Genomic DNA, 26,334 nt, shown 5'->3' on the forward strand with positions numbered 1-26,334 from the left:
GGGCTTCATTTGACACCAGGTCTACATACATGTAAGAGAGAGAAAGCAAGTGTCTGTATTGGAAAAGTATTGATTAAACTCCACAACAGCTATTATTCCCAACTCTGGCCTGCTTTTTTAAGGCTTCCCCAATATTTGCGTCTCCCTAATCAGTATCTGCACTCATTGATTTTGGATATTTTCCCTATACATGTGTTTATTTTTGCAAGTTAGTCCATATTTCTGTCTTCTCCTGGACACACACTGTGGCAGAAAAAGTGCTCTCTTAATCTAGAATTTAAATAATCTTTTAGGTTAGCTTCAAGTAGTGTATCATAAAGACTTCAAGGACAATTTGGGTCTATTAACATATACTCAGTTTATATACAACATGTACTCAGTTTATATACTCAGCACGTGTATATCAACATAACACTCAGTATATGTTAACGAGGCTCATTTTTCAGATTTGTGTGCTTGATATGTGGATATTTATACCTGCAGAACATGGATGGAAAACACATCTTGCATGTACTTCTCTAAAGAGTAGAAGAGTAGGATTGACACTGATTTTAGACAAGTTCTGGTATGGATCTGAACATGGTCTTTTACCTTCTGCCCTCGTCTAGTGACTATAGTCACTCAAACCTAGAGTAAATAAAATACTTTCATTTGAAAAAAACCGTACAAATAATCCATTATTGAATAACAATGGTAGTTTGAGCCGATATCTAGTGAACATAGTGTAGAAATAACTCTAAATCTTTTGAGCATATTTAGAACTTCTGCATCATTCACCAAGGCAACTGTTACAAATAAAAATCTGACTGTCCAAACGAAAAGCAGGTGCACAGATTTTACAGATACAGAACATTATTATCATCTAGTCCAACTTCTTACTTATGACAGGCCATAAAAACCAACAAAACAGACAAGAAACACTTGAAAATTACAGGTTAAAAACATCCATGATTGTTTTCCAACTCTCCAAAATTATGAAATTCCCAATAGAAAAACAAATGAGGAACTGCAACATTATTTCACAACTCCATTAACACACTGGACACAGCATTAAAAAAATGGAAGAGAAAATAAAAAGTAGCTTATGTAGAGTTAGACCTGCCACTGAAGGAAACTGGCAGAGAAAATCATAAGGAGGGATCAGATGCTTACCCACTGAAAATACTTGGTTACCAGTAATGTATTACATTCATGTTTGTACAGGTATTCCTGGCATTTTCAAAGTCTGACAAATAACTTGAAGCAGTGCAGATTTGGTGGGAAACACTGATTTGCTACTGAAATAAAATGAGTTCATCATAGTAAAGCCCCTTTGGTCAGATCCTGAGAGTGATGCAGGTTTTGCATAAATAGCAAATGAGTGAAAACTAAGTAAAGAATTTGGTGCTTAGTTCAACAGCTGTATGACTGAAAACATCTAAAACCAACACCTATTTGGAAGTGAATTGAATGAAGAAGACCCCATTAAACCTGTTAAAATTTCCATAACCCCCTGTGCTGGTTTTGGCTGGAATTTTCCTCATAGTTGCTGGTATGGGGCTATGTTTTGGATTTATGCTGAATATAGTGTTGATAATAGGGAGATGTTTTAGTTCTTGCTGAGCAGAGCTTGCACAGAGTCAAGGCCTTTTCTGCTCCTCACCTCACCCCACCCCACCCCACCCCACCAGAGAGTAGGTTAGGGGTGGACAAGATGCTGGGAGGGGACATAGCTGGGGCAGCTGATCCCAAGTGGCCAAAGGGATATGCCATACCATATCACGTCATGCTCAGCGTATAAAGCTGGGGGAAGAGAAGGAAGGGGGGACATTTGGAGTGATGGAGCCTGGCTTTCCTGGGGATGGCCGAACACCTGCCTGCTCATGGGAAGTGGTGAATGAACTCCTTGGTTTGCTTTGCTTGCGTGAGTGGCTTTTTCTTTACCTGTTAACTGTCTTTATCTCAACCCACAAGTTTTCTCACTTTTACTCTTCTGATTCTCTCCCCTAACACCACTGGGAGGGAGGGAGAGAGTGGCTGTGTAGAGCTTAGTTGCTGGTTGGGGTAATATCTCCATACTCTCTCTATAATAACAGTTTACAAAAGTCAGAGATTGGAAAAAAAAAAACGCCCGGCTGGTTGTTCAATAAGGCTAAAGCTCACCAGCTGCTCGGTTTTAGCTTAGTAGAGTGTAACAGTGTGTTATTTGCCACTGATTCTTACCACATCCAACATAGAAACAGCTGTTAGATTTCATTATTTCCTTATAGATGGCAATATTTCAGGCCCCCAAGGGGAGAGCAGAAATTCACTCTTAGGGTTTCTACAGTAATAGATGTTCAATTAAACATGGAATTTCTCTTCCAGCTAAGAGATGCTGTTCAGCCTATTGAGCCACCTTTAGGTTTCCTACACTTTGCTCTGTTTCATCTCCTGAAACAGCAAAACCAAATGAAAATCTTCTAAAAAGTAGCCCATTTCCCTTTGACAGAAGGGACATAAGACTTCCACTCATCTTGGTCTCATTTCTGGTTTTGCCATTGTGTTACCCAAGAGCAAAATCAGAACAGTAGTAGTCAGTGTTTAAGCTTGAGAAACTTCATAACCTTACATTTTTATGGCTGGGATTATTATCAGTTTATAGACATAAGTTACTTTCATATGGGAAGCAGAATCTTGGTTCTACTGAGATATAAATAAAATTTGCTGTTGACTTCAGATCAGAATATTAACTGGAGACTGTCACAATGTGTATGCTTGTAGAGTAAATAGCATGTTTTACATACTTTTTTAATCCTTTGTAGAAATACGATGAGTGGAAATGAGAAGGTAAATGATGATTCATATTCTGTATTAAACTCTCTTCCTCTTTCATGGAAATTAACAACATCATTAGCTGCATAGATATTCTATTTTGGAAATACCTCCACAACTACCTGAGCTCACCACAGACTTTCTTTTTCATTTTTTTCCCTCCTTTTGTTGTTGTTGGTTGGTTGGTTGTTTTTTTGCAAGAGCAGGGAGAGAACTTGTTTGTGGTTGTATTTTTCAAAATAGTGTATTTCAAAATAGACTTATCTACATAAAGAAAGAAACTGTGAGGATGCTTGTCTGTTCTAAAGAAAATAACTTTTTCATAAGCTCTAGAGTGCTAGATTTAGGCGGGGGAGTGTGTGTGTGTATATGTTTGAGTACCAATACAGCATGGAAATCCCTGTCCCAGTAAGCTTTCCAGACCAAGTTTTCAAAACTTAGTATATGAAATACAACTGACAAAAGCTAGAATTTTTAACGTCTATCCAGGTTTAAACTAACCTTAATGTTTAGAATCAGGTACTGCTGTGCTACATAGCATGACATTTTAAATACTAAGTGCTGAGGAAAGAAAAAAGTTTTAAAGTGCTTATATAGGAAACACATAAGGTCCCTAAGAAATATTTAAAACAAATTTTTTTCCAATTCACCCCCATTATTTATTTATTTATTTTTGCATATTAAACTGAGAGTAGCTACTCCAGAGTCAGATGGAACAAAACTATTGGGGAACTGTGTTATTAAAAGCTTTAGTTCTCTACTGAAGTTATTTAAAGAAGAAGGGACTGATCCTTACCTATTTCTTGCATGGTGGTCAAATCTGTAGTCTCTTCTACACTTTCCTAAGGATTCACATTTTTATGGGATTAAGTTCTGGTCAAGGTGAAGATCATGTTTCTATTCAAATTAGCAAGAGTTTGCTACCAACATGAAAGGAGATGAGAAGAGAGGCTACATTTAATATTTCCTGAATTAATTTCTACATCATGTGGTTTGGCAGACTGAAGGGGGAAAAAAGAAGCAAGGTGATCCATATTTAGACTGCAAGTCTGCACTTTCCTTCGCCTTTTAGGTTCTCTTTTTTGGACTACATAGCAACTCTCTGATTGTGCTGGTCACTGACTGTTTTAAACACTTTCCCTTGTAGGCTTGTTCCTGTGATGTGTATAGCCGTGAACAGTGGAATAAACCCATGTGCTCAGTGAAAGCATCCAAAGGTTAGTAGTGCAAGGAAATTATTTCTTTCTAGTAATTTCAAGCAGTTCCACAGTCTCTGCCTTAACTCCATGTTTCAGAAAGATTGAAATTTTGCATAAAACAGGCAATGGAAGAAGGGAGTAGCTAGCAGCCAAAAGACAAGACAGCAATTAGACACAACTCACTCTCACTTCTGTAACATTTTTGGCAGGATTTCAATAACCTAACAGAAGCAGTAAATAACATAGTTGGGCTCTCAACTGCTGTGAGCTTTCTGAAGCACTTTATACCCATACTGCTGGGAAAGAATCAGTTACAGAAGATGAAAAATACTTGAGGGACAGGCCTCTACTTTAAAGGGAATTTACGTTCACATTTTATGAGTTTAACTTTGCTTAAAACGAATTTTTAAAACCCCACCTTTTTCCCATTCTGGAAAGAAGTTGTCTTTTTTGGTATTTAAAGAATTTCCTTCCCTTTCTCCCTTTTTAGTATGTCAAGCCTTTGTACCCAAAGAGTGTTCAAGATCTAACCGTTCCTTATTTTGCCCAGGAAGTTAGGGTGACAAGAAAACATGGCAGAAGGCATACTCCCTAACAGTCCACTCTGAACATACATGGTTACATATATTACATATTCACACATACACACACACACACCAAATATAGTGTGTGTGTATAGATAGGTAGATAGATAGATAGATAGAGATATCTATCATGTGTGTATATATGTACACTGTTTCAAATCACTGAGCTAAGGACTGAAAGTCATATTCTGATATAATTATTAGATACTTGTCCCAGGTGTAAGCAATTTTTTCTAGCTTTTTCCACCATCACAGGTGTCTTTTAAATCATCAGTGTAGAGAAGCTATAGCTGTTGCTTCATTTACTAATCCTTCTTTGTGCATTGATTCATTTCTTTGTCTAAATTTTCCATCTTTAAGTTTTGTCCCTGTGCCTTTCACTTCATGCAGTATCTCAAAGATAATTCCACAGTCTACCTTGTAAGAAGGAAGTAATCCGTTTGCAAGCAGGTTTTTAAGATGCCTTCTCTTGTCTACAGCCTAACTAGGTCACAGAGATGTGATTTTATCTATCTTTAGAAGCAGGTTTATCCGTCCTGAAAAAGAAACAGGAGTGTCTTTAGTACTCCAACCACCTTCATGCTTTCCACCCAGCGTTTCCAAGAACAGTCTTATAAATAGTACTGACATGTCACAGGTGACAGAGGGAAAATACGCCTAGATTTCCAACCTGACCTCTGCCTGGTTGGATAGATGCGTGCACACTAACACACACACACATATCTAGATAAGTGCATCCCTCAGGAGGACTACAAGGATGTTGTGACATTATGCAGGGAGAAAATCAGAAGGGTTGAAACCCAGCTAGAACTTAATCTGGCTGCTGCAGTAAAGGACAATATATTTTTTTTCTATAAACACATTAGAAAAAAAGGTGGGTTAAGGAGAATCTCCATCCTTCATTGGATGTGGGGGAAAACATAGTGACAAAGGATGGAGAAAAGGCTGAGGTACTTAATGCTGACTTTGCCTCAGCCTTGTTCTTCAGGTGCCCAGGCCCTGAGCTGGAAGACATGCACAGTGAGCAGAATGAAACCCCCTAATCCAAGGGGAAATGGTCAGTGACCTGCTGCAACACTTAGACACATAGAATTCTATGGGGCTGGGTGGGATCCACCTGAGAGTACTGAGGGACCTGGCAGAAGAGGTCACCAAGCCACTTTCCAGCATTTATCAACAGTCTTGACTAACCAGGGAGGTCCCAGAAGACTGGAGGTTAGCCAACATGATGCCCATCTACAGTAAGGGCCAGAAGGAGGATCTGGGGAACTAAAGGCCTGTCAGCCTGACCTTGGTGATGGGGAAGGTTATAGAGCAGATCATCCCAAGTGCCATCACACAGCGTGTGTGGGACAACCTGGGGATCAGGCCCAGCCAGCATGGGTTTATGAAAGGCAGGTCCTACTTGATGAACTGATCTCCTTTCATGACAAGATGACCTGCCTAGTGCATGAGGGAAAGGCTGTGGATGTTGTGTACCTGGACTTTAGTAAAGCCTTTGACACCATCTCCCACAGCATTCTCCTGGAAAAACTGGCTGCTCATGGCTTGGACAGGTGTGCTCCATGTTGGGTTAAAAGCTGGCTGGACAGCTGAACCCAAAGTGTGGCAGTGAATGGACATAAATCCAGTTGGCGACTGGTCACAAGTGGTGCTCCCCAGGGTTCAGGATTGGGGACAGTTTTGTTTGATATGTTTAACAATGATCTGGACAAGGGGATCAAGTGCACCCTCAGCAACTTTGCCGATGACACCAAGCTGGGCAGGAGCGTTGATCTGCGGGAGGGCAGGAGGCTCTGCAGAGGGGTCTGGACATGTCGGACCGATGGGCCAAGGCCAGCTGGATGAGGTTCAAGAAGGCTCCGTGCCGGGTCCTGCACCTGGGTCACACCAGCCCCACACAGCGCTACAGGCTGGGGCAGAGCGGCTGGAAAGGGCCTGGTGGGAAAGGGCCTGGGGGTGCTGGTCGGCAGCCGGCTGGGCATGAGCCAGCAGTGTGCCCAGGTGGCCAAGGAGGCCAGCAGCACCCTGGCTTGTGTCAGAAGCAGTGTGGCCAGCAGGGCAAGGGAAGGGACTGTCCCCCTGCACTGGGCACTGGTGAGGCTGCACCTCGAACCCTGTGTTCAGGTTTGGGCCCCTCACTGCAGGAGGGACGTAGAGGGGCTGCAGCGTGTCCAGGGAAGGGCCACGGGGCTGGGGAAGGGTCTAGTGAGTAAGTCCTGTGAGGACTGGCTGAGGGAACTGGGGTTGTTTAGCCTAGAGAAAAAGAGGCTCAGGAGGGACCCTATCACTACAACTACCTGAAAGGAGGTTGTAGCAAGGTGGGTGTTGGTCTCTTTTCCCAGGTAACAAGTGATAGGACAAGAGTAAATGCCCTCAAGTTGTGCCAAGGGAGGTTTAGTTTGGATATTAGGAAAAATTTCTTCACCAAAAGTGTTGTCAAGCATTGGAACAGGCTGCTGAGGGAAGTGATTCAGTCACCATCCCTGGCGGTATTTAAAAGACATGTAGCCATGGTGCTTAGGGTCATGGTTTAGTGGTGGACTTGGCAGTGCTAGGTTTACAATTGGACTCAATGATCTTAAAGGTCTTTTCCAACCTAAAGGACTTATGATTCTACAGCCAAGGCAAAAAGATGCAAACTTGTTCAAGATGAACCAAAATTCATAACCAATATTTTTGATAAATGCCAAATTCAGGAGAAGCTCCCTGTATGATCAGTAAAACACAAAATTTTGCTAGAAGAAAATTATTAATCTGCCTTGTCACATTGTGCCACTAGAAATGCTCTGAGTATTTTTAGGTGTCAATTACTCTGGAGTCCTGGGGGCTGTGGTCATTAATTCTTTATTTAGTTTTATAGTAGAGATTTTGCCCACCTCTTTAGAAACAAAAAAACCCCTAGATTAAGTCTATAAAATTGAACGTAACTCAGAGAGACGTCAAAGGTCTTTCCTCCCCCAAATCTGCCAGGTAAATATCTCTGGGATTAAAAAAAAAAGAAAATAAATTAATCTCCGCCTTCTTATTACAATACAAAGTGAGAGAAGCCAGGAAATATGGCTCAAAACCTGATGGTACACAGTGTCCTTAGATCACTTGGCCATTGTTTTCTCTCGCAGCAGCACATGTTAATGATACAAAGGAGTTTGACATTTTTTGGCTTTGGCTTTTCATGTCACAACCATAATAAATGTGCACATTATTGTTTGTATTGCCATATCCTTTAGATGCACCGCCAATTTCTAGAGCCTGTGCATGCACAGCCAAGGACAGGATTTTGCCCACAAATAGCCTGGCTGAATTAAATTAAGCAGAAATTTGACATATGAATTCAACTGCAAAATTGTGGGTCATGGTACAGCACGTTTATGTTGCAAAAATATTGAATGGGTCAAACTTGATTTAAACCATCAATTCTACTGCAGGAAGACCAAAGCTTCTTTGTTCTTCTCTAACCAATTTAATTCTGCTTTAAAAGGCCTTTGTCTTATATGAGTCTAAGACAACCTTAGTTGTATTTAGTTAAAAAAACCCAACAACCTTCAAAAGAATAAAATAGGCAATAAATGTTAAACCTGGGAGAACAGGAAGAAATGAAGAGATTTAGTGGTTGTTTGCTTTTTTGTTTGTTTGTTTTAAGGAATTTGGGCAACACAGGAAAAAATCAAATATGATGAAGAATGAAGAAACTAATTTTAATATGGGTAGTACCCGAACATCTCCCTTCTCCCACTGTCTGCAGCCACTGAGCCCTGTTACAAAGCCACACAGAACAACTCCGTTTGGTGAAGAATTCAGACCACACCTCTCACATTTCCACTATGGCCCTTCTCCTCTTGGAGACATGGAAACATTCCAGGGGTCCTTGGAAGGAGGGTCTCGGAAGCGCAAGAGCATGCCGACAAAAATGCCTCCTTCTATCGCCCTTGAGGGTTCCTCATCACCACCAGATAGATCTGAGGATCACAATGACATAGGCTCTTCCAGTCTGCCCTTAGTGTTTCAACAGCCAGCACAGCCCAAGTACAGTTCCCAGATGATTGACCTCTGTAACTTTGGTTTTCAGTTCTATAGAAGTCTGGAGCACTGTGGAACCAAACCCATTAAGCAAGAACCAGTGAAGCCTAACATGGCATGGGCCAGCAGCCCAGCATTCATGCAGGCTCCTTACCCTTATTATCCTAAAGTCCACCCTGGATTAATGTTTCCTTTTATTGTGCCACCAAACTTTCATTTCAGGAACCCCTTTCAAATGAAAAGACCTCCAGAGCCACCCTTCAGGAGGGCTGAAGTAAGAGGAGGTGGTGAAAATAAACAGAAAGTGGAAAGAGTAGATGTCAACCTTCAGATAGATGACAGTTACTATGTTGATGTGGGGGGTGAACAGAAACGCTGGCAATGTCCCATGTGTGAGAAGTCCTATACATCCAAGTACAATTTGGTCACGCACATCTTGGGGCACAGCGGCATTAAGCCACATGCTTGCACCCGATGTGGCAAGCTTTTCAAGCAGCTAAGCCACTTGCACACACATATGTTGACACACCAGGGCACCCGGCCACACAAGTGCCAGGTGTGCCACAAGGCTTTCACTCAAACTAGTCACCTTAAGAGACACATGATGCAACACAGTGACATCAAGCCTTACAACTGCAGGATCTGTGGCAGAGGTTTTGCCTACCCCAGTGAGCTAAAAGCACACGAGTCGAAGCACGAGAGTGGCCGAGAGAACATTTGTGTGGAGTGTGGTCTGGACTTCCCAACCCTGGCCCAGCTGAAGAGACACTTAACAACCCACCGTGGCCCTATACAGTACAATTGCACCGAATGTGATAAGACCTTCCAGTACCCAAGTCAGCTGCAAAACCACATGATGAAGCACAAAGACATCCGCCCGTACATCTGCACTGAATGCGGCATGGAGTTTGTGCAGCCCCACCATCTCAAACAACACTCCCTGACTCACAAGGTAAGCCTGCATGGGTTGCGCTCTCACGTTGCATCAGGAGGTAGCACAAGAATTACAGGCTCTGAAGATATTCGTATGTACTGCCACGGAAAGAAGGTAATCAATCTATAGAGCCTCATGCTGGGCCTTTGCCAGCTGGGGAGTTCTATGCAGAACAAAAGCCCCAGCAGTGCTGGCAACAGTAGAAGCTAGATGTCTCTGTCAGTCTTAAGAAAGTACGCACAAAACCTGCTTTGTTCCAGACAGCTGTTTGGTTAAACCACCCGTATTGCTTCCCAAAACCATATTCACATCTCTCCATTTCTGGGTTTTATCTTCAGAATGACCCTCTGTAACATAACACACTTGTGTAGAGCTGCACAAACCCCCCTGAAATCTTAAAAGGAATTTTCTACTGAAAACTGGCTCTATTACTTTGCTCCCTTAATTGGGAAGTAGGTGGATTTGCAGTAGACTGCAGCAAAAGAAAGTATACTCAACAGATTTTGAAGAATCATTCTAATGAAACACTGAGGTAAAAAAAACAAAACAAAAACAACGTAAGAAAAATTCCCCTTCATGCTTAAGCTATCCACAATGCCACTTAATAAAAGCAGATAAGCAGGACTGTAATCCCAGGCAATTCTTATCAAGTGGTAGTCTTGCCACTGCTGACAGCAATGACAGCAGTCAGGTTAGGCTAGGAGTGGGCTTTGGAATGCATCCAGAAAGATTGCTTTCAAAAATAGGAAAAATGTAACTGTTCCATTCAAGAAAATCTGATATTGGCTTATTCACCTTTATAAAAATGTGGTGAAGACAAGTCACCACCACCACCCCAAATTTTATGAGTTTGCTTCCAGCTTTGCATATTTCTTCTTTTAACACTTTAATTCTGGTTTTTCTATGAAAAACATCAAAAATACAGAAAGCTACAGCATTTCAGTCGTACAAACACATTTTATTTTAAAAAGGAACAGCCTCTACTTCCACATTTGCTTTTTCTTCCCTACTACATGATTATAATTTCTGCTCTTTTTGGAGATTCCCTGGTCTTTGGATTTACCATGTAAAATTCTACTAATTTAAGACATGGTAGTTTTTTGTCACAGGAAGTGCAATGCCCCTGACCCTTTAGAGAGCTTCTGCTTCTTTGTCCATAGCTGCAGGTGGACTCAGCTGTGAACCTAATTAGCAGTACTTAGCTGACCAAATGCAGCCTCACATCAGATAGGCAAACACTTACAGCTGCTGTGGTATTCACAGTTTTAGCTTTGCAATTAACTGTGAAAACCACTGGCTGGCCTGAAAGTAGAAATTGTTTCAAGTCATCTTTGTAATTGGGGCCTGCTGGAGAAGTAATTGCTCTCGACACTTCACTAGGAAATCCTCATTACCTTCAACAAGTTATGCTCAAAATCTTGAAGTGTTTAGTGGTAAATTCATTGATTTTCATAACATCTAAATGACTTTTTGAGAAGCTGGCAGTGAGACCACATAGATGTGAGCAAGAATATCGAATTATGCATTAGCAAATTGACTGGATGTCTTAAAAGATGCTAGAAATGCTCTGTAAACAACAGAGAGAACACCATCAATCCATTAGGGTTAATGCAAGTCACACTAAGAGTGAACAGTTTTTTCTCCTCATTGAATGTAACATGTATATCCTTCCTTGGTGAACATTGCTTAACTAGTTCTCAGTTACTTCCGATTATCTTCTTCAAAACAGGGTTATGCCTTTTTTAGAAGCCAGTGGCCTTCAATTATCAAAGGCAAGCACTACTTCAGTCTCTCAACTGGTTAGCTTTTACTCTTTGTCAGTAAGTATATATATTTGACTGATACTTTACATAAGCAGCAAAGTTGGACTAAGAAGCTCTGCTACAGACTATGTCTCATTGATTTGTAAACTTACTGATGGAAACAAAACTCATTATTTCATGAAGCTTACGTTTTGTTTTCCCTCTCTGCTTCTCAGATCCTTGTAAGAATTTGCCAGGAGAAAAAAAAATAGTATCTATTACTTCAATGAATGATGATAAAAGTGAAATAATTTATTACCTTCTTTGCTAATGCAAAATTAATAATTCATATATTGCAGTACTGAAGATGAGATGATCCAGAAAATTTTCCATCTACATAATTTTCTGATTTTTTTGTTTTCTTTCAGGGTGTGAAAGAGCACAAATGTGGAATTTGTGGCCGGGAATTTACTCTGCTGGCCAACATGAAGCGACATGTCCTGATTCACACCAATATCAGAGCCTATCAATGCCATTTGTGCTTCAAGAGCTTTGTGCAAAAGCAGACTCTCAAGGCCCACATGATTGTTCACTCTGATGTCAAACCCTTTAAATGCAAGGTAAGTGCATTTGGTGGCACTGGCATTAACCTATTGGATATTTTCCTGATGTTATAATCTTGCAATATGGTAGAATTAGAAAAACAAGTTTTGCTAACACCTACTGCAGCTGCATTTAAATTAGCATAAACCAGCCTGCTTTTCTTTCTTTATCCAGGTTCTGCTTAAGTAGCACAAAATAACTGAGGTCAATATCTGTGGTTTATTCCCTTCTCCTTCAATACCAGTAACTTTCATCCTTAAATATTTTTTCTGCTTTGTGAGCATTTAAATGCCATGGTGGTTTGAGGACAATAAACATACCTGACATTTGCAGAAGTCTAAGTGCTTAGTAGCTTGAAACATTTACTAAAAGCATATATCAAGTTGTGCACCCCACAGAGGACCATGGAAAAGTAGCAGCCATGACTTCACACAGTGATGCTATGCAATGCTTCGGGGAAGGACTCTAAGCCACAGCAAAATATGCTAAGGAAGGAATTTGAATGGGCCAAGTGTAATTACCAGACTGAAATTAAGGGCAGGACATCACTATCCTAACACAACAGCCTCTAAGACTATCGGGCCTTTATTGGTTCCTGCGCAAATTCCAGTTTGCTGCCTCCCTCTAGCACATTTGAGGATGACATTCCCTTACCATCCTCTCTTCTTGGTTTTCTTGACCGTGCTCAATACTTCCTCATGAATGATTCATGTTTATATTCTTACCCGCTATTGGACACTACATCTGTTCCTTCTGCTGCTTATCTGGTTCGTTACTGTAGTCATATCTTGTGAAGTCAAAGGTTGTAGGTTTTATTCCCACTTTGACCTGCTCTAAGAGACATATGAATACAGAGTGGAGCATATTACACAGTTTATGCCTAAGTAACTGAAGATTGATCTGGAAGCAATTTCTAGAATTTTAAATAGAATTATTTTCTCTTGAAAAATGTAGAACTTCAAAATGTCATAGGAAAATATGGCATTCAGTGATAATTTTAGTAGGAAAATGTCAAAATGAATCTTTTTTACTTCCTCACTCTCCTTTGATAAGTTTGAAACATTACGCTTTGAAAAAATAACAGCAAAGTCTTTCAACTTTAGCATTTTGCTTCATTTTAGTTTATGTCCTATTAAAAGGTATACTAGAACTTGCATTATTCTATATTGATAAAATAATTTCTATAACTGAAATGCTTGGGTAGTTACATGTCAAGCCTGCTGGAGACTTTCACTCTTCGAGAACACCTTCAAGCCTGTCTTTTTGTTCCCATTTGGTCAAACTCCTCCTCTGACCCGTCAAATTTCAGAAAAGGAACTTAATCGTTTGATCATCTGTTCTGGATGCAGTACCTGCAGCCACACTATTTTTTAGGTATGTGAAAATGAGCTGCAAGTTTGTGTTCAGGTTAGGGTTTGATGATGACAGACTATTAAAACTTGGATATGGCAACAGTTTGAACCAAGAACTGGAGTACCACCAGTATGTTTTCCAACCAGTAACAAAAGCTCTACAGGAACACCTATTTTTCTTTTTTTCTTTTTTTTTTTTTTTCCTTCTCTGTCCCCACCCAGTGTTCCTAGGAGGAAAGAAACAAGTATGCACAGTGAACTAGCTTCTCCTATGGTGGAAAGAGTATGAATCAACATCAGTGCCCCTGAATGGAGTGGAGATTGTAACAAGCTAAGGCTGAATCAGGAATTGCTCTTTGGTGTTAGGAACATCACTTACCTCACTGGCAGAGCCCTTGAAAGACTTCAGCAAGTATTTCTGGCTGGTATTTAGAGGGTTAAGGCAATGACCAGATAGCAGCCTTTTGGCACCAAGCTCCTCCTCAGCAGAAGGAAGGATATAGCTGTATGAACAGGCTGCTTAACAATGGCTCACATGTCCCCGGGGAACCGCCTGCAAATAGATTTCATCTTGCTTTCTCTTGTACTTTTCAAAGCTTCCTGTTTTCTCACGGTCCTTTTGGACAGTTTACAGTCTTTCTCCCTCTCCCTCTCTCTTTGAGGAAAGGAACACCCTTCTTACCAAGGGAAAAAAAAAAAAAAGAAGACGAAGAATGTAAGGGAAAGAGAGCACAGCAGTAGCCTTTCTACTTCACCGCATGCAATGGTTTTCTTTACCTTTTTCTCACAACAAAAGAAAACATGAGGCTTTCCTATGTGTCTAATCACAGCTAAGCACAGACTGTCTGAAGTGAGGCAGTAGCAAATAGTTGTCCCTTCTGTTTCCTCATCCAGCTGCAGTCTGGATCTGTGTTTGATTTTTCTCTGAAAAGCCAACTTGTCTGTAGCATGTAAAGGCCTGAGCCCACGCTGCCTTAGTTGTTTCTGTTTAAAAAAGCACACAGAAGACTTCTGAAGGAGTTGCACCAACAGGTGTAATAGTACTAATTCTGATTTGTAGAGGAAGCTTCTATGAAATTTACAGTAGCTTTTAGTGCTGAAGTCAGCAATGTTTCAGACCTCTGATAAAGAATGCAATGAAGTTTTCTCCAGCCCAGTCAAATACACTTTGAAGCTGATGTTTTGAACTCCACTGCTCTCCCATTTAAAATCCTGAGATTAGATCAGAAGTCAAAACCAAAGAAAATGTGAGAGATAAGTACTTAGGGAAGAAACAAAACTGAGTGACATACCTAGAAGGGCAATACTTCATGTGGTGGCTTCAGAAGACAAAGTGTTGAAGTAATTCAGACTTTTCCAGCAAACTGTACTGAAGTCCGTTTCACCAGTCAGTGCAACAAAGTGTGTTCAGCAGACTTGTAGTTGAGGTCTTTCTTTTCAGGGCTTGAATTTTATTCTGTCTAAAGTAGACAGCCTAACACAAGGTCCACAAATAAACCATGCTGTTCCTGCTATCCCAAGTTCTCTTGCATGACCTTTGCATCTCCCTGAGCGCTAAGGTTATTTGTGATGAGTTCTGCTGGAGCTCCCTCCCATGCAACTGGCTCAGGTCAGCTTTCACATTCTGCTCATCAGTGCTCACACCACTGCCCTGTCACAGAGAAACTCTTGTACACCTTCCTAGTTTGTTCTGCAGATTCAGGCTGTTCTTGAAGCATTAGCTGTGAACCCCAGCTAGCTTTGAGTTGCTGTCTTTCAGCCCATGAGCCCAAAGCATGCTCTCTTCACCCTCTGGATCATTAACAGTAATCTGAAAGTCATCTTGTGCCTTTTGAAAAGCATAGGTTACCCAGAGACTGTGCCACATAGAGACACCATTAAAAAAACCCAAACAAATCCTATTTGTGTTTCTTTCATTTTCCTGCCACACCTCTCCACTTTAGTACCATTTTCTCATGTCCCCAGAAGAGATTTCAGGACAAGAGCACATCACACATCCGTAAGATTCTGTATGACTTTGGGAAATAGAAAACCTACCCGTTTTATTCAGAGACAAAGAACTTCTGTGCTGTAAGGAGCTATCCTTTACAAAGTCCTGTGTCTTTTCATTATGAAGAAAGAGAAATTAATATTGCCTTGACAGAAACAAAATAAAAGCTCCTACTAGACACATTTTAATACTCAATACCTTAACAGTTACAGATTTGCAGGAAGTACTCCAGCTATCCACCTGTTCAACCTGATTTTCCTTGATTATCAGTTCAGATAGAGAAGTAAAGACTTAGCTATCAGAAAGCAAAAGCTGGTGAGAACACAGGTCAGCCACAATATAAGCAGATAACCAGAAGCCTTCTGCTAAGAGGCACTGAGGTATTATTGTTGGCGTTCTTGTAGTCAGAAATATTGACTTGTCATTCCAGCAGCTGTCAAGATATAATCAGCTGCTGTTCTTCCTTGTAAATTTTCTGTGGTCATCAGTGCTTCTTCTCCTCTTTGTTTCCTCCCAGCGCTTTCAGAAGTTGTTTCTGGTGCATTCGTTCCCCTGAATATAAGTCATCTGGCATATTAGCTTTCTTTGAATGCAAAGAAAAGACAGTCCTCTTTCCTAAGTGGATAGATGACCCTTGGAACCAGATAGCTTACTTTTACAAATTAATAACTTTTTTTCAAAGGCTTTTTTTTTCCCCCTCCACTGTCTTGGTGAACACTTTGCTGACAAATTTATTTGCTAGAATGTTCATTTTAACAAAATCACAGACAGCAAGACACAGAAGAGAATTTATGCAGCTGAAGCAAATGTTTTTTTAAAAGTTAGTATTTCCAGACTCTTTCTTTTTGCAGCATTGACTTAGGTCTAGTTTTTATTTTAAAATTTTTGTAGTAATGAAATGCTTCTATTTTCCCTCAAGAGATGGTTTAAAAATGCAAAGGATACATTACTATTTCACCAAGGATTGCTTCTTACCTACATTTCATCCAGATATTCCAGGTGATGGCTTTGTGAATTTGAATCAAAAAGTAGGGTAGAAGACTTACTGTACTATCAAAATAAATCACATCAGAAGTCGTTAGACCAAAAATTTGGTGGAATCTCAGTAGTTGCTTGTCAGTAATTTTCTCCCAAATGAGTACACTGCTTGATGAAACTTTCAATTACTCATTAGTGGTGATTCTGGCTCATATAGTAATAAAGATCATTAGAAGAAAAAAAATCTGATTATGAAAGCATTCCAAAAGAAGGAGTTGAAGTCGAAAGCAAACACAGAAGTTTGCAGAGGATGGAAATAGCCACTTTAATGTGAATAAAAATATAAATCCTTATAAGGAAAGACCAGAAGACAAGTAAGTCTAGAAGCTTGTAACAGTAATGTCGAACTCTCATGTCTTGAGAATACATTTGATTTATAAGGTACCAGACTACAAAAGGACACATCTAGATAAACAACAACAATGGAAAAAACCCACTTATTGTTTCATCAAAGGGAAACTTGCACGATCAATAGCTTGAGCTGGCAGGAACATGCTTCAGGGAAAGCTGAGTCATTCTTGCAGCCCCATGACTGTTTAAATTGCAGCTTACTCGCCAGAGACACCGAAACACAGAAGTTGGTAAACAGAAGACAAGAGGATCAGAGAAAACTGTGGGACAAAGAAAAAAAGGGAAAAAATAATTGCTTTTTCTAAATTCAAGCAAAATATGCAGTCATTAAATTTCCGCTTAAGGAGAAGTAATATTCTGCTTGAGTGTTTCACAGAAACCCTTCATAGATTTTATTTTTTATCTCCATCTCTGCCTGTTCTTGGTTAAAGGCTGGATTTATAAACTACAAAAAAAATGGTTCACCAGTGCAGAACATTATACCTTGAATTTCTTTCCAGTTACAAGCCTTCCAGTTTATGCACTTAAGGCTCTCCCCTCCCTACAACAATGTTCCCTGCTTTGGGGGAATCTTTGACTGTATGTCCTAGTCACCAAACTTAAAAAATGGCAGCAGTGCAGAAGGCCCCAGATAGATCAGACTCAATCACATATTCTTGTCTCTAGGATTTTTGCCTGTATCTTTACAGCCAGAAGATACATCCAGAAGCAGCCAGGGCTCAAGTTGAGAAGAGTAGGTCCTATTTTCTTTTTAAATGTTTTCCTTGAAAGTACCCCTTTGAACTAATCATTTTTATTTTTACTGTTTTTACAGCTTTGTGGAAAGGAATTTAACAGAATGCACAATTTAATGGGACACATGCACTTGCACTCAGACAGTAAACCTTTCAAGTGCCTCTACTGTCCCAGCAAATTCACTTTGAAGGGGAACCTAACCAGGCACATGAAAGTCAAACATGGGGTGATGGAAAGAGGATTTCATTCTCAAGGTAATTTTTTTTCAGCAAGGTTATTCTCTGAAAGATTTGAAGATGTGCATCAGTAAACCCAAATGGGCTTTGTTCCACAGATCTGCAATCTTGTACCATAGATCCAATGCTATTGGAAGAATTTAAATCCCATAAACCTGGGAGGTTGTTGTGAACTATCTATATTACTCCAGTGCTACAGATCGGAGATCCCCAAGTTATTGACCCTTGTCAGACCTTTCAGACTACATATGTGATAACACAGAGGTACAGACTAAGATATAGGAGAAGGTGGAGACAAAATGAGACAGTATTTATGAGCACAAAGGAAATAATTTTAACTACATTGCTGTCATCAGGTGTTAGGGAGAATATGATCAGCAGTGTGACAGCAGAGGATTTATCAAGCCATACCAACTGTTCTTGTACTTAAACCCAGGGCTCCCCATCCATCACTGTGACAAGATGAAATATCCACAGCACCACAGAGCTTCTCCCAGCATGTGGGTACTCTGAGACACAAATGGGAGCAAGCTGGTGGACAATCAGCCTTAGTTAGGCTGTGGCACATGTAGTTGGTCAGGGAAGTAATTAGATAACATGGCCTTCCTGATTGAAGGTGTAGTTCTGTTATTTTTTGATAAACACTACTGTTTCAAGGGGCTTGATTCCCAGAGGCTGATAGACCACAGCCTAGCAGCCATGGACAAGCAGACATTTTTCCCTAGGCACATCTGGTTGGGAGTTCATAGATTTTCTCTCATGTTCGAGGTACATCATAAACCATAAATTCATTCAAAACTGTCAGAAACAAAAAAAATTTAGAAGATTTCATGTGACTTGCTCACTGCTTTTTGGATTCCAGTCTGGAATGAGAATGAAAGCCTGAATGGCTCTATGTCTTGGTTATTCTGTACCATATTAATATAGCTGACATTAGGTGAAGGCCACAGGTTCAAGACCTAGTTCACAAAAAATCATGTGAACAGGAGGAAACGCTCCTCCCCCATCTCAAAGCATATGGATTTTTGACTACCCGTGGTACCCTGCAAAGCATTTCTTAGCTCCCACTTACCACATACACTTCCTAAAGTCATCCTTATGTATGCACACGTGCCAATGTTATCTAAAAAAGTGAGAGAACTAGGGAGGATTATGTTGAGAGCTTGTGTATCCAAGATGTTTTTTGTTAAGATTTCCTGGATAAATAATTCTTTCATGCGTGAGATTTCTTGATGTTTCTGAAATTCAAGCTTTAGGGCAGCCTAGCACATATGTAAAACACATACTTTAATGATATTCGGCATAAAATGTAAAAAGATCCTAAAAGGTCATGAAACAAACGTGCTTTTTAAAAAAAAAAATCTCCTAGAGCACCATGCTAATTACACAATTACTTGTAATTGAAGACAGCCTAAGAGCTTTTCAGTGTACAGAGATATTTCAGCCCTGGAGGCTTATCAGGCACAAAACAATTTGCAAGGGCTGCCACCTGCTCATGAACCATTTTAACAAATACAACCTGTTGCAAAGTAAAAGCTGTATCTGGTAAGGCTGCATAGATGCTGCAGAAACTGAATTCAATTACTGTGAGAAAAAAACCAAACCAAACCAAAGAAAGCCAAATAGTTGCTTTTGTAGTTATTTGCAATTGGGTGAAATCCTCATCCAAGTAATGTCACTATTCTTTTAATTAAGATGGACTATGCCTGCAGCATCTGAATTATCTTTGGTGCATCCCGATGCTCAGAGAGTATTTGTGTCCACGGATGCCTCCTGCCTAACCCCTGGATTTCCAGTAAGAAAGGAGGCACTCTAACAAATATTAAGATAAACCATGTCCAGAATTACACTCAGACTTACACTGCACTGCTCAAAATCATCACTTGTTTATAATGATTTCCTTGTGCTGAAGCACTATGTAGTCCATAGAGCTTTTCAGTGGTGTAAGTGGCTTCTTGGTGGATTAAAGAGGAAAAATTAAGGAGAGTGGAGGCTGTAGACTGCTGAGAGTTGATTGTTTTTTTCATTTTTAAAGTAGTAACTTTGAACCAGAGTGTCCACAGAACAAACACATTAACATGTTTTTAATCTCTTCCATTCCTCTGGGGGAAAAAAAAAAGAAGTACAAAACCTGGGACTTTGATTATGGCCTGTGATGCTTTAGATCAAAGTTTTCATTAAAAAAAAAAAATAGTAATGAGGAAGTGGGTAGGTTCACTAGCAAAAATAGTTTACAAGAGGCCAGGCTACTTCACTTTTATTCCTAGCTCCCTCACCAAGTGTCTGGCATGTACAAGCCAATATTTTGTGTGTCCTGAGCTGGCTGTAAAGTACTTCTTCTAACAGCATCTGAAAGGAGATGCCCTGAGATGTAAACAGTAGAGTACTTGGCAATTGCAGGGTAGAACACAAAGCTGAAGTATGAAACAGAAGGCCGCCTCACATTTTGTTTTTTAACCATGTATCATGTAATGAAGTTTCTTATATATAAATCATTCCTTTTCTCCTTCCTTCAAAACACTACAAGGTTTTGGAAGAGGAAGAATTGCTCTGTCACAGACAAATGTCTTGAGGAGCTTGGAACAGGAAGAGCCCTTTGATCTTTCCCAGAAAAGCCAAGGGAAGACAATCTCATTTCATTTGGATGGTGAGAGTGCCAAGGGCAACTTGTGCCAGGAAGAAGAGGAAGACAACTGCTATGAGGCAGAGCAGTACAGCCCCACCACGTACCACCATGATGACAACAAGCTGTATGTGGCTCAAGATCTGTCTGGCAAACGTGAGTGCATGATGAAGGACTTCAGAGAGTCCTACTGCAATGAGAAGGAAGTGCTAAGTGAGGAAGGACTGGAGAAGAGAATAGAAAATTCAGACAAACAGGAGAGCCAAGGAGAGAGAGACCTTGCAAACAACAAAGAACACCTCAGCTTTAGAGCCTTTGAAAAGGCCAGGCTTGGCCACTCTCTCTCTGATTACTTGTATTTCAAGCACAGGAACAAGAGTTTGAAAGAATTGCTGGAAAGAAAAATGGAAAAACAAACAATGCTTATAGGCATTTAAAATGGACATTTTAAAACAGCTGGAAAATTGCAACCAGATAGCTTTTAACAGGAACTACAATTTACCAAAGCCTGGAAGTTTGTAGTAGTCTTTAGAAATAAGAAAGCCAAATTAATAAAAATAGTTTCAGGTAGAACACATACATTGAAAAAATAAAGCAGTTCAAGGTCACCAAGAAATGCAATAGATATTGAACAATAACATTTTTATACTTATCCATTTGATGTAGACAATGGGGTGGGTACAGAAGTTTATTTTCCTTTATCTGGGGTGGTAGAGACTTATATGCAATTTTCTAGTTATCAACAAGCAGCATACTTTAGTGTTTGATTTATTATCTGACTAAATATATATGAACACTTCTAACTATATGTCTCAAAAACTCTGAAAATACTAAGAATTTCAAAGTATAAACAAGAGTACTGTTAAACATCATGTGCATGAAAGTTCTAAGAGTGAATGAACTAACACGGTCCAAATACTTTCATTTGCTGAAGTGACTGTTAATTCAACCACTTAAAATGAGAAATGGGAAACAAATTAAGAAGAAATACTAATGTTTTGTGAGATAGTGGAGTGCAGCTCTGTAAGGCTTTGAAAGGGCTGGAATTTATTACAGTCACAGAAGCTTTTCCGCTGGCACAAGGGATGTTTGTGCTTTGCTATATATCAGTCAGTGAGGGAATATTCAGCAATTCTTAAAGTAAAATAGCATGGGCTGTGTTGACATTTTGTTCTACTGTCTACTCAGACAACTGATAAGCAGCAGCAGCATGTAGCATTTGCAAGGCTTGCTGTAATTACACATAGAGCAACATGAGTAATTCATTGAGAAAATGCAATTTTACCATTTATCTCTTCAGTTTATCTTGGCTAGCAAGGATGATTTTTAAATACACAAGTCTGATCAGACTGTTTTAGAAGGTATGCCAAAAATCAGCCCTTACAGGGCAAGCAGTGCCTCACAGAGGAAAACTGGTTTTGGATTTCCTTTTGTCAGAGTCACAATTTTTCTCTTATCATCATGGCTTGACCAGTAAGCTCCAGTAAAACTTGCTGGTTTTACTGAGTCATTCTCAGCATTTAATCCTCTGATTCCCATACAATTACATGTTCATAACAAAGATGCTGAAAACACATTCCATTAATTGCATGAATAACTCACCGGCATCTTGATGCTTGTGTCTTCCAGATAGGTGACAAACAGCCCCACACCATCCTATTGCTTATAAGGAAGTAAAGTTTTAATCATTCATTTAATTAGTCTTATGTCATTCTGACATCCCAGCTCAAAAGGTTAAAATCCATATATATGGTACATCTTTTCCAAATATTGCTACCTTCTTCACTTAACTGTCAAGTCCTTGATTTGAAATGCCTTGCTCGATATATAGCAAGTTATAATTAAATATAGTCATATACTTATGGCTTGCTAAGGCTAGAGTCATGTAGCTGCAGCCCTCTCTCATTTTAAGAAACCACTCACAGGGCTAATGATTCTCACACCTACCAGTTAATCACAATTCATAGGGCAGCGGCCCTTACTCAGCATATAAAACTGTGTTTGTGTAGTCTAAGGTTGCAGAAGGTAGTTTCATTTTTCAGGGCTCAAACACAGCATAGTAAAGATTCTGAATGAAGAACAGAAAAAGTGGTTGATAAAAGAAGCTGTAACATAAAGGTGACTATTCAAAATGTAATTAACTCTACAGCTAATGTACATAATTTTTTAAAATAAAAAGGGGATATTGAATTGAGGTAGAATGTAGGTCACTTGAGACCTAGAACTAATGATGTCTTTCAAAATGAGGTGTATTTCAGAGGTACATAGCGTGTTATTTCAATGATGAACTGTCTTATATACATTCAACTTCCTTGCTTCCACCGCAAGGTAAGTCCTCTTAAAAAAGCAGACATCTTTCTTTCAAGGAAGTTACTGTGATCAAGCAGAAGAATCGTAAAATGTTTAGTGATATTTTTAGTGATGTGTGTAACTGCATTCTTTATTAAACTAGAGGGGAAATTATTAGATAGAAATCCAGCATGGTCTAGGAGATCGTCTCTCAGAGATGGCAACAAGTCCTTTGGTTACCTTCTTGGCAATATCATGTCCCTGCCAGACAAAAGCTCCAATCTGAGAATGTATACAGCCAAGGGCTGGGAGCCATTGACTCTAAGAAATGTCTTTCTCAAGGTGGTGTAGTTTCCAGCTGTGCATGATTCAAGATCAGTCCACTCCACCTTTGCAGCCATATTAGTTCCTATGACAAGGTGAATACGCAAAGAATCAGGAATCTGGTTGCAATTTCTAGAATGCTGATCATGCAGATTAGTTGAATTAAGCAAGTGTCTTCACTTCTGTGGTGGGTAAAGCAGAAAGGCATGCAGCCCTTCCATTGCATTGGAGAGTGTTATGGAACAGCTAGGCAATCCTTATCAAGAAAGAGACAAATGATTACCTATCAATAGCACTCCAGGCAAATGGAGCAAAGGAGACATTTTCAGCAGGGCTCTGCTGCCAGTAGATAACATTGTAACCACAAAAATTATGTCTACTGGAACCATGCAGTCCAGAGTTCCCTTAAAGAACTTGTAAGGGAAAGTGCCAGATGTGTCCTTAGGAAAGGGAATCACTGCAAACAGTTTTGGGTTGCCTCAATGCTTAACCCAAACACTTTCAATGGCACTGTCACTGCAGCCAAGTTACCCACTTCTACAATCCCACTTCTCGCTGGAGCAAAAGCAACTGCCAAACACATACAGCCAGGCTGAAAGGAGTAGAGGTCCCTGAATGGCAATGCTATTTGGGAGTAATATTAATGTGAATCCCTTTCCTTACGTTCTTCCTAGGAAGCAGAGAATATTCCATTAGAAAGCAGCCTTGAGACTGTACCCAGTCACATAGTCATATAAGTTAATTCACAAACACCCAAGACTAATTCATGTTAGAACAGTAAAGAGCTCATCTAAAACCCTAAGTCACTGGTCAGAGGAATTGCAAACAAAACTATTACCGAGATAAGAAGACAGTGCCAAGTGACCCATGCAAAGACATTAGGAGATGATAGTCCTCTGTATTGCAGAGCCTAATGCAGCTGGGTCTAAGACATTTGTTACAAAGAGGCCCCAAGGGACAAATTAAAAGTGAAGTAACAGCCATCATTGTGAAACACTTTGCTTTTCAAACGTATTTACATTGGCACCATTTTGGGAACAGACAGTAACAGCCTTTGGTTTTTAATAGCTTTGAAAATGCTGTATAGTAATTTGCTCTCATAATAAAGTTATTTCCCATCTCTAATTTTCGAGGGATTAGCTTCCTTGTTTTGCTTTCAATAGAGGCTCAGAAGTCCTGTAGAGACATTGCTTGTGTCCAGGACCTTAGGGGATATATTTTCTCTTTTTCCTCCTTCCTAATCTATCTACCTTCTTCTTGCTATGTTGTGGAAAAAAAAATGTATTTATCTGACTCTTCTCTGCTATTTGGGTTTTCAGCTCATGGTAACACATGAAAGTAAAGCCCAGCCTCCACCACTTGTATATTAAATCACATCCATACCGTTTCCCTGCATTACTATATGAAGCCTAACTTCACCCTCCTGCAAAGCATCAGAGCAAAGTAGAGTGGCCACAAACTCATATAACTCAGGTGTTTTTCAAACTCATACAAAATGAGATACTTCAAGAAGCTGTGCTGAAGAAAGATAAATTGGCCACACTATGAGTCTAAGCAAGTGAAGGCAAGTGGTTTGTTAAATTCGAGGCTTTTCTGCTGTTAAGGGCAGCAGGGAGAATTCTAGAAGACACTGTAAAGAACAGAGTAGGTGGATGAAATGTCAAAATCTGGGTTTGTAAAATCTGAAGGTAAAGAAAGACAACACATTTACTGAGAAAGTGAAGTTGTAGGTCACCCTGGAACAAGCTGTTTTGAACGGCCACCAGGACTCAGCTGACTCCTAGTAAACTTGAGTTCTGGCTGCCAGGCAGCCTCCAGTCAGTGAAGGCAAAGACAGGTGCTCTGTGTTCAGCAACTCAAAGGATAAAACACTTCATGATAATATTATAATAGAAGTTCTGTGCTTTGTCCTATAAAACGAGCTACTGCAAAGACCAAGTAATGCTACTATACCCATCTTTTTACAACTCTGTGTTTGTCCACTAGCTATTCTCAGATTTCTGTCTTCTTATGGTGCTGCTGGACTCCGCTGTTGTGAGTGTACAGTTAAGAAGTAATATAAGTACTATATTTATTATTCCAAGGAGTTTTTAATAATTATTAATAGTTTTGCAAATAAGTAATGTCTGCTCAGCTGAACAAGATGTAACAGAGCTAACATTTTGTACTCCTAACAGATTTTGCAAATACTGTGGTGTATATTTATTTAACATAGAATGCTGGGTTCCTATCTAAAGACCCAACTCAAAAAACAGGCCAACTATCTGTGAAGATTTAGTTTCTGACTTTCTATCTCAATAGTAAAAGCATGTATGATGTATTGTATTAATTTAAGCAAATAAACATGTACTGGAGAAACTGCTGTACTTTGCATTGAAATGGATCTGGAGTTCTTGGTACTCTAGCTAGTTGACATACTAAATGCGTGGGGCTGGTCTGGCAAGACCATACTTCACTCAGCACCAATGAAGAGTGATCCTTGTAAAGGGAAGCCTAAATCAATGATGGAGGTCTAGTTAGAAGACAAGGGCAGAAATGCTGCCAGGTCATCTGAGGTAGAGACATCGCTTCATTGTAACAGACTGCAGCGATGACATAAAGAATGCTCTGGAATGGTTATGGTATTTGTTAACTTGGTCCTAGACAGGCTAAAAAGGAAAGACGTAATCCTTAAAAGAAGTTTCAAATATCTGCATCATGTAAAAAGAGAGGAAAAACCAACCAGGTAAGTTATAAAATTGATGTTAAGAAATTAGGAATATGTTTACAACTTAAGAAATAAGCATAAGACTGAACTCAGAGGCTCGGCATTTCTTTTTCTAATGGAAAACATCACTTCTAGTGAGGAGTAAACTCCTGGATGTGTTTGTTTTAATGAGAACCTGATGGAATTGGCATAATCAGACTTCACAGAGAACATTTTAAGCTCTTTGTGAGCACAGAGAGAAAGCGGCTGGCATGCTGGCTATAAAATAACTCGAGTAATAAAGAAAACAGAGATATTCCCTTTCTGTCAGAGGTATATACCTTAACAAGTGCAAGAAGGCTATATAGAAACACTAGAAATACATGTAAAAGGCTGAATGAAGCAGAGTTAAGCCTTTTTTGCTTTCCTATTTTTTTGTTTTCTTTCCCCTCCCTTTTGTTTTGATTGCACGTAACAACCACTGTGAAGATTATAAACTACCTCTACATGAGGAGGAACAGCGTATATTGGGGAGTGACATAGTTCATTCTCATGTGACCCTGTGCTAATGAATCTCAAAGTTTCCCTTTTATCAGTCACAAAAATATAATTTAGAAAAACATGTGTTTGATCCTTTTCACAAATTTCCTTTTAATTTTTTTTTTTTTTTTTAAACTGAGCTATGCTCACTTATGTCTTCCAACAAGCAGAAATCAAGTAGAGGAGAGAGCCTCTCAGGTGTTCGCAGGGGGCTTTTCTGTGCCTGTAGTGAAGTGGTGAAAGGCTCAGTATATCTAAAGTATTTTCATGAAGACAGACAAATTAATACCGATGA

General features: G+C 39.7%; 1 protein-coding gene across 7 annotated transcripts in view; it reads left to right on the forward strand.

Annotated features, from left to right (window-relative positions):
• Window positions 1–25,179, forward strand: part of ZNF366 (zinc finger protein 366) — a 38,472-nt gene extending 13,293 nt beyond the window's left edge. For 5 of the 7 annotated variants that reach the window (XM_005440788.3, XM_027807511.2, XM_027807512.2 and 2 more), the window contains 5 exons: window positions 3,941–4,010; window positions 8,220–9,548; window positions 11,701–11,892; window positions 17,421–17,595; window positions 20,105–25,179. In XM_005440788.3, the coding sequence (XP_005440845.1) occupies window positions 8,250–9,548; window positions 11,701–11,892; window positions 17,421–17,595; window positions 20,105–20,637 (2,199 nt within the window). In that variant the 5' untranslated portion in view covers window positions 3,941–4,010; window positions 8,220–8,249 and the 3' untranslated portion in view covers window positions 20,638–25,179. Of the gene's footprint in view, window positions 1–1,846; window positions 1,904–3,940; window positions 4,011–8,219; window positions 9,549–11,700; window positions 11,893–17,420; window positions 17,596–20,104 lie in introns of those variants that run through there. The other 2 variants (XM_055699142.1, XM_055699143.1) reach the window with 2 other exon arrangements.
• The last annotated feature ends 1,155 nt before the right edge of the window (window positions 25,180–26,334 follow it).

This window comes from Falco cherrug, chromosome Z, assembly GCF_023634085.1.
Source record: "Falco cherrug isolate bFalChe1 chromosome Z, bFalChe1.pri, whole genome shotgun sequence".
Lineage (NCBI taxonomy): Eukaryota > Metazoa > Chordata > Aves > Falconiformes > Falconidae > Falco > Falco cherrug.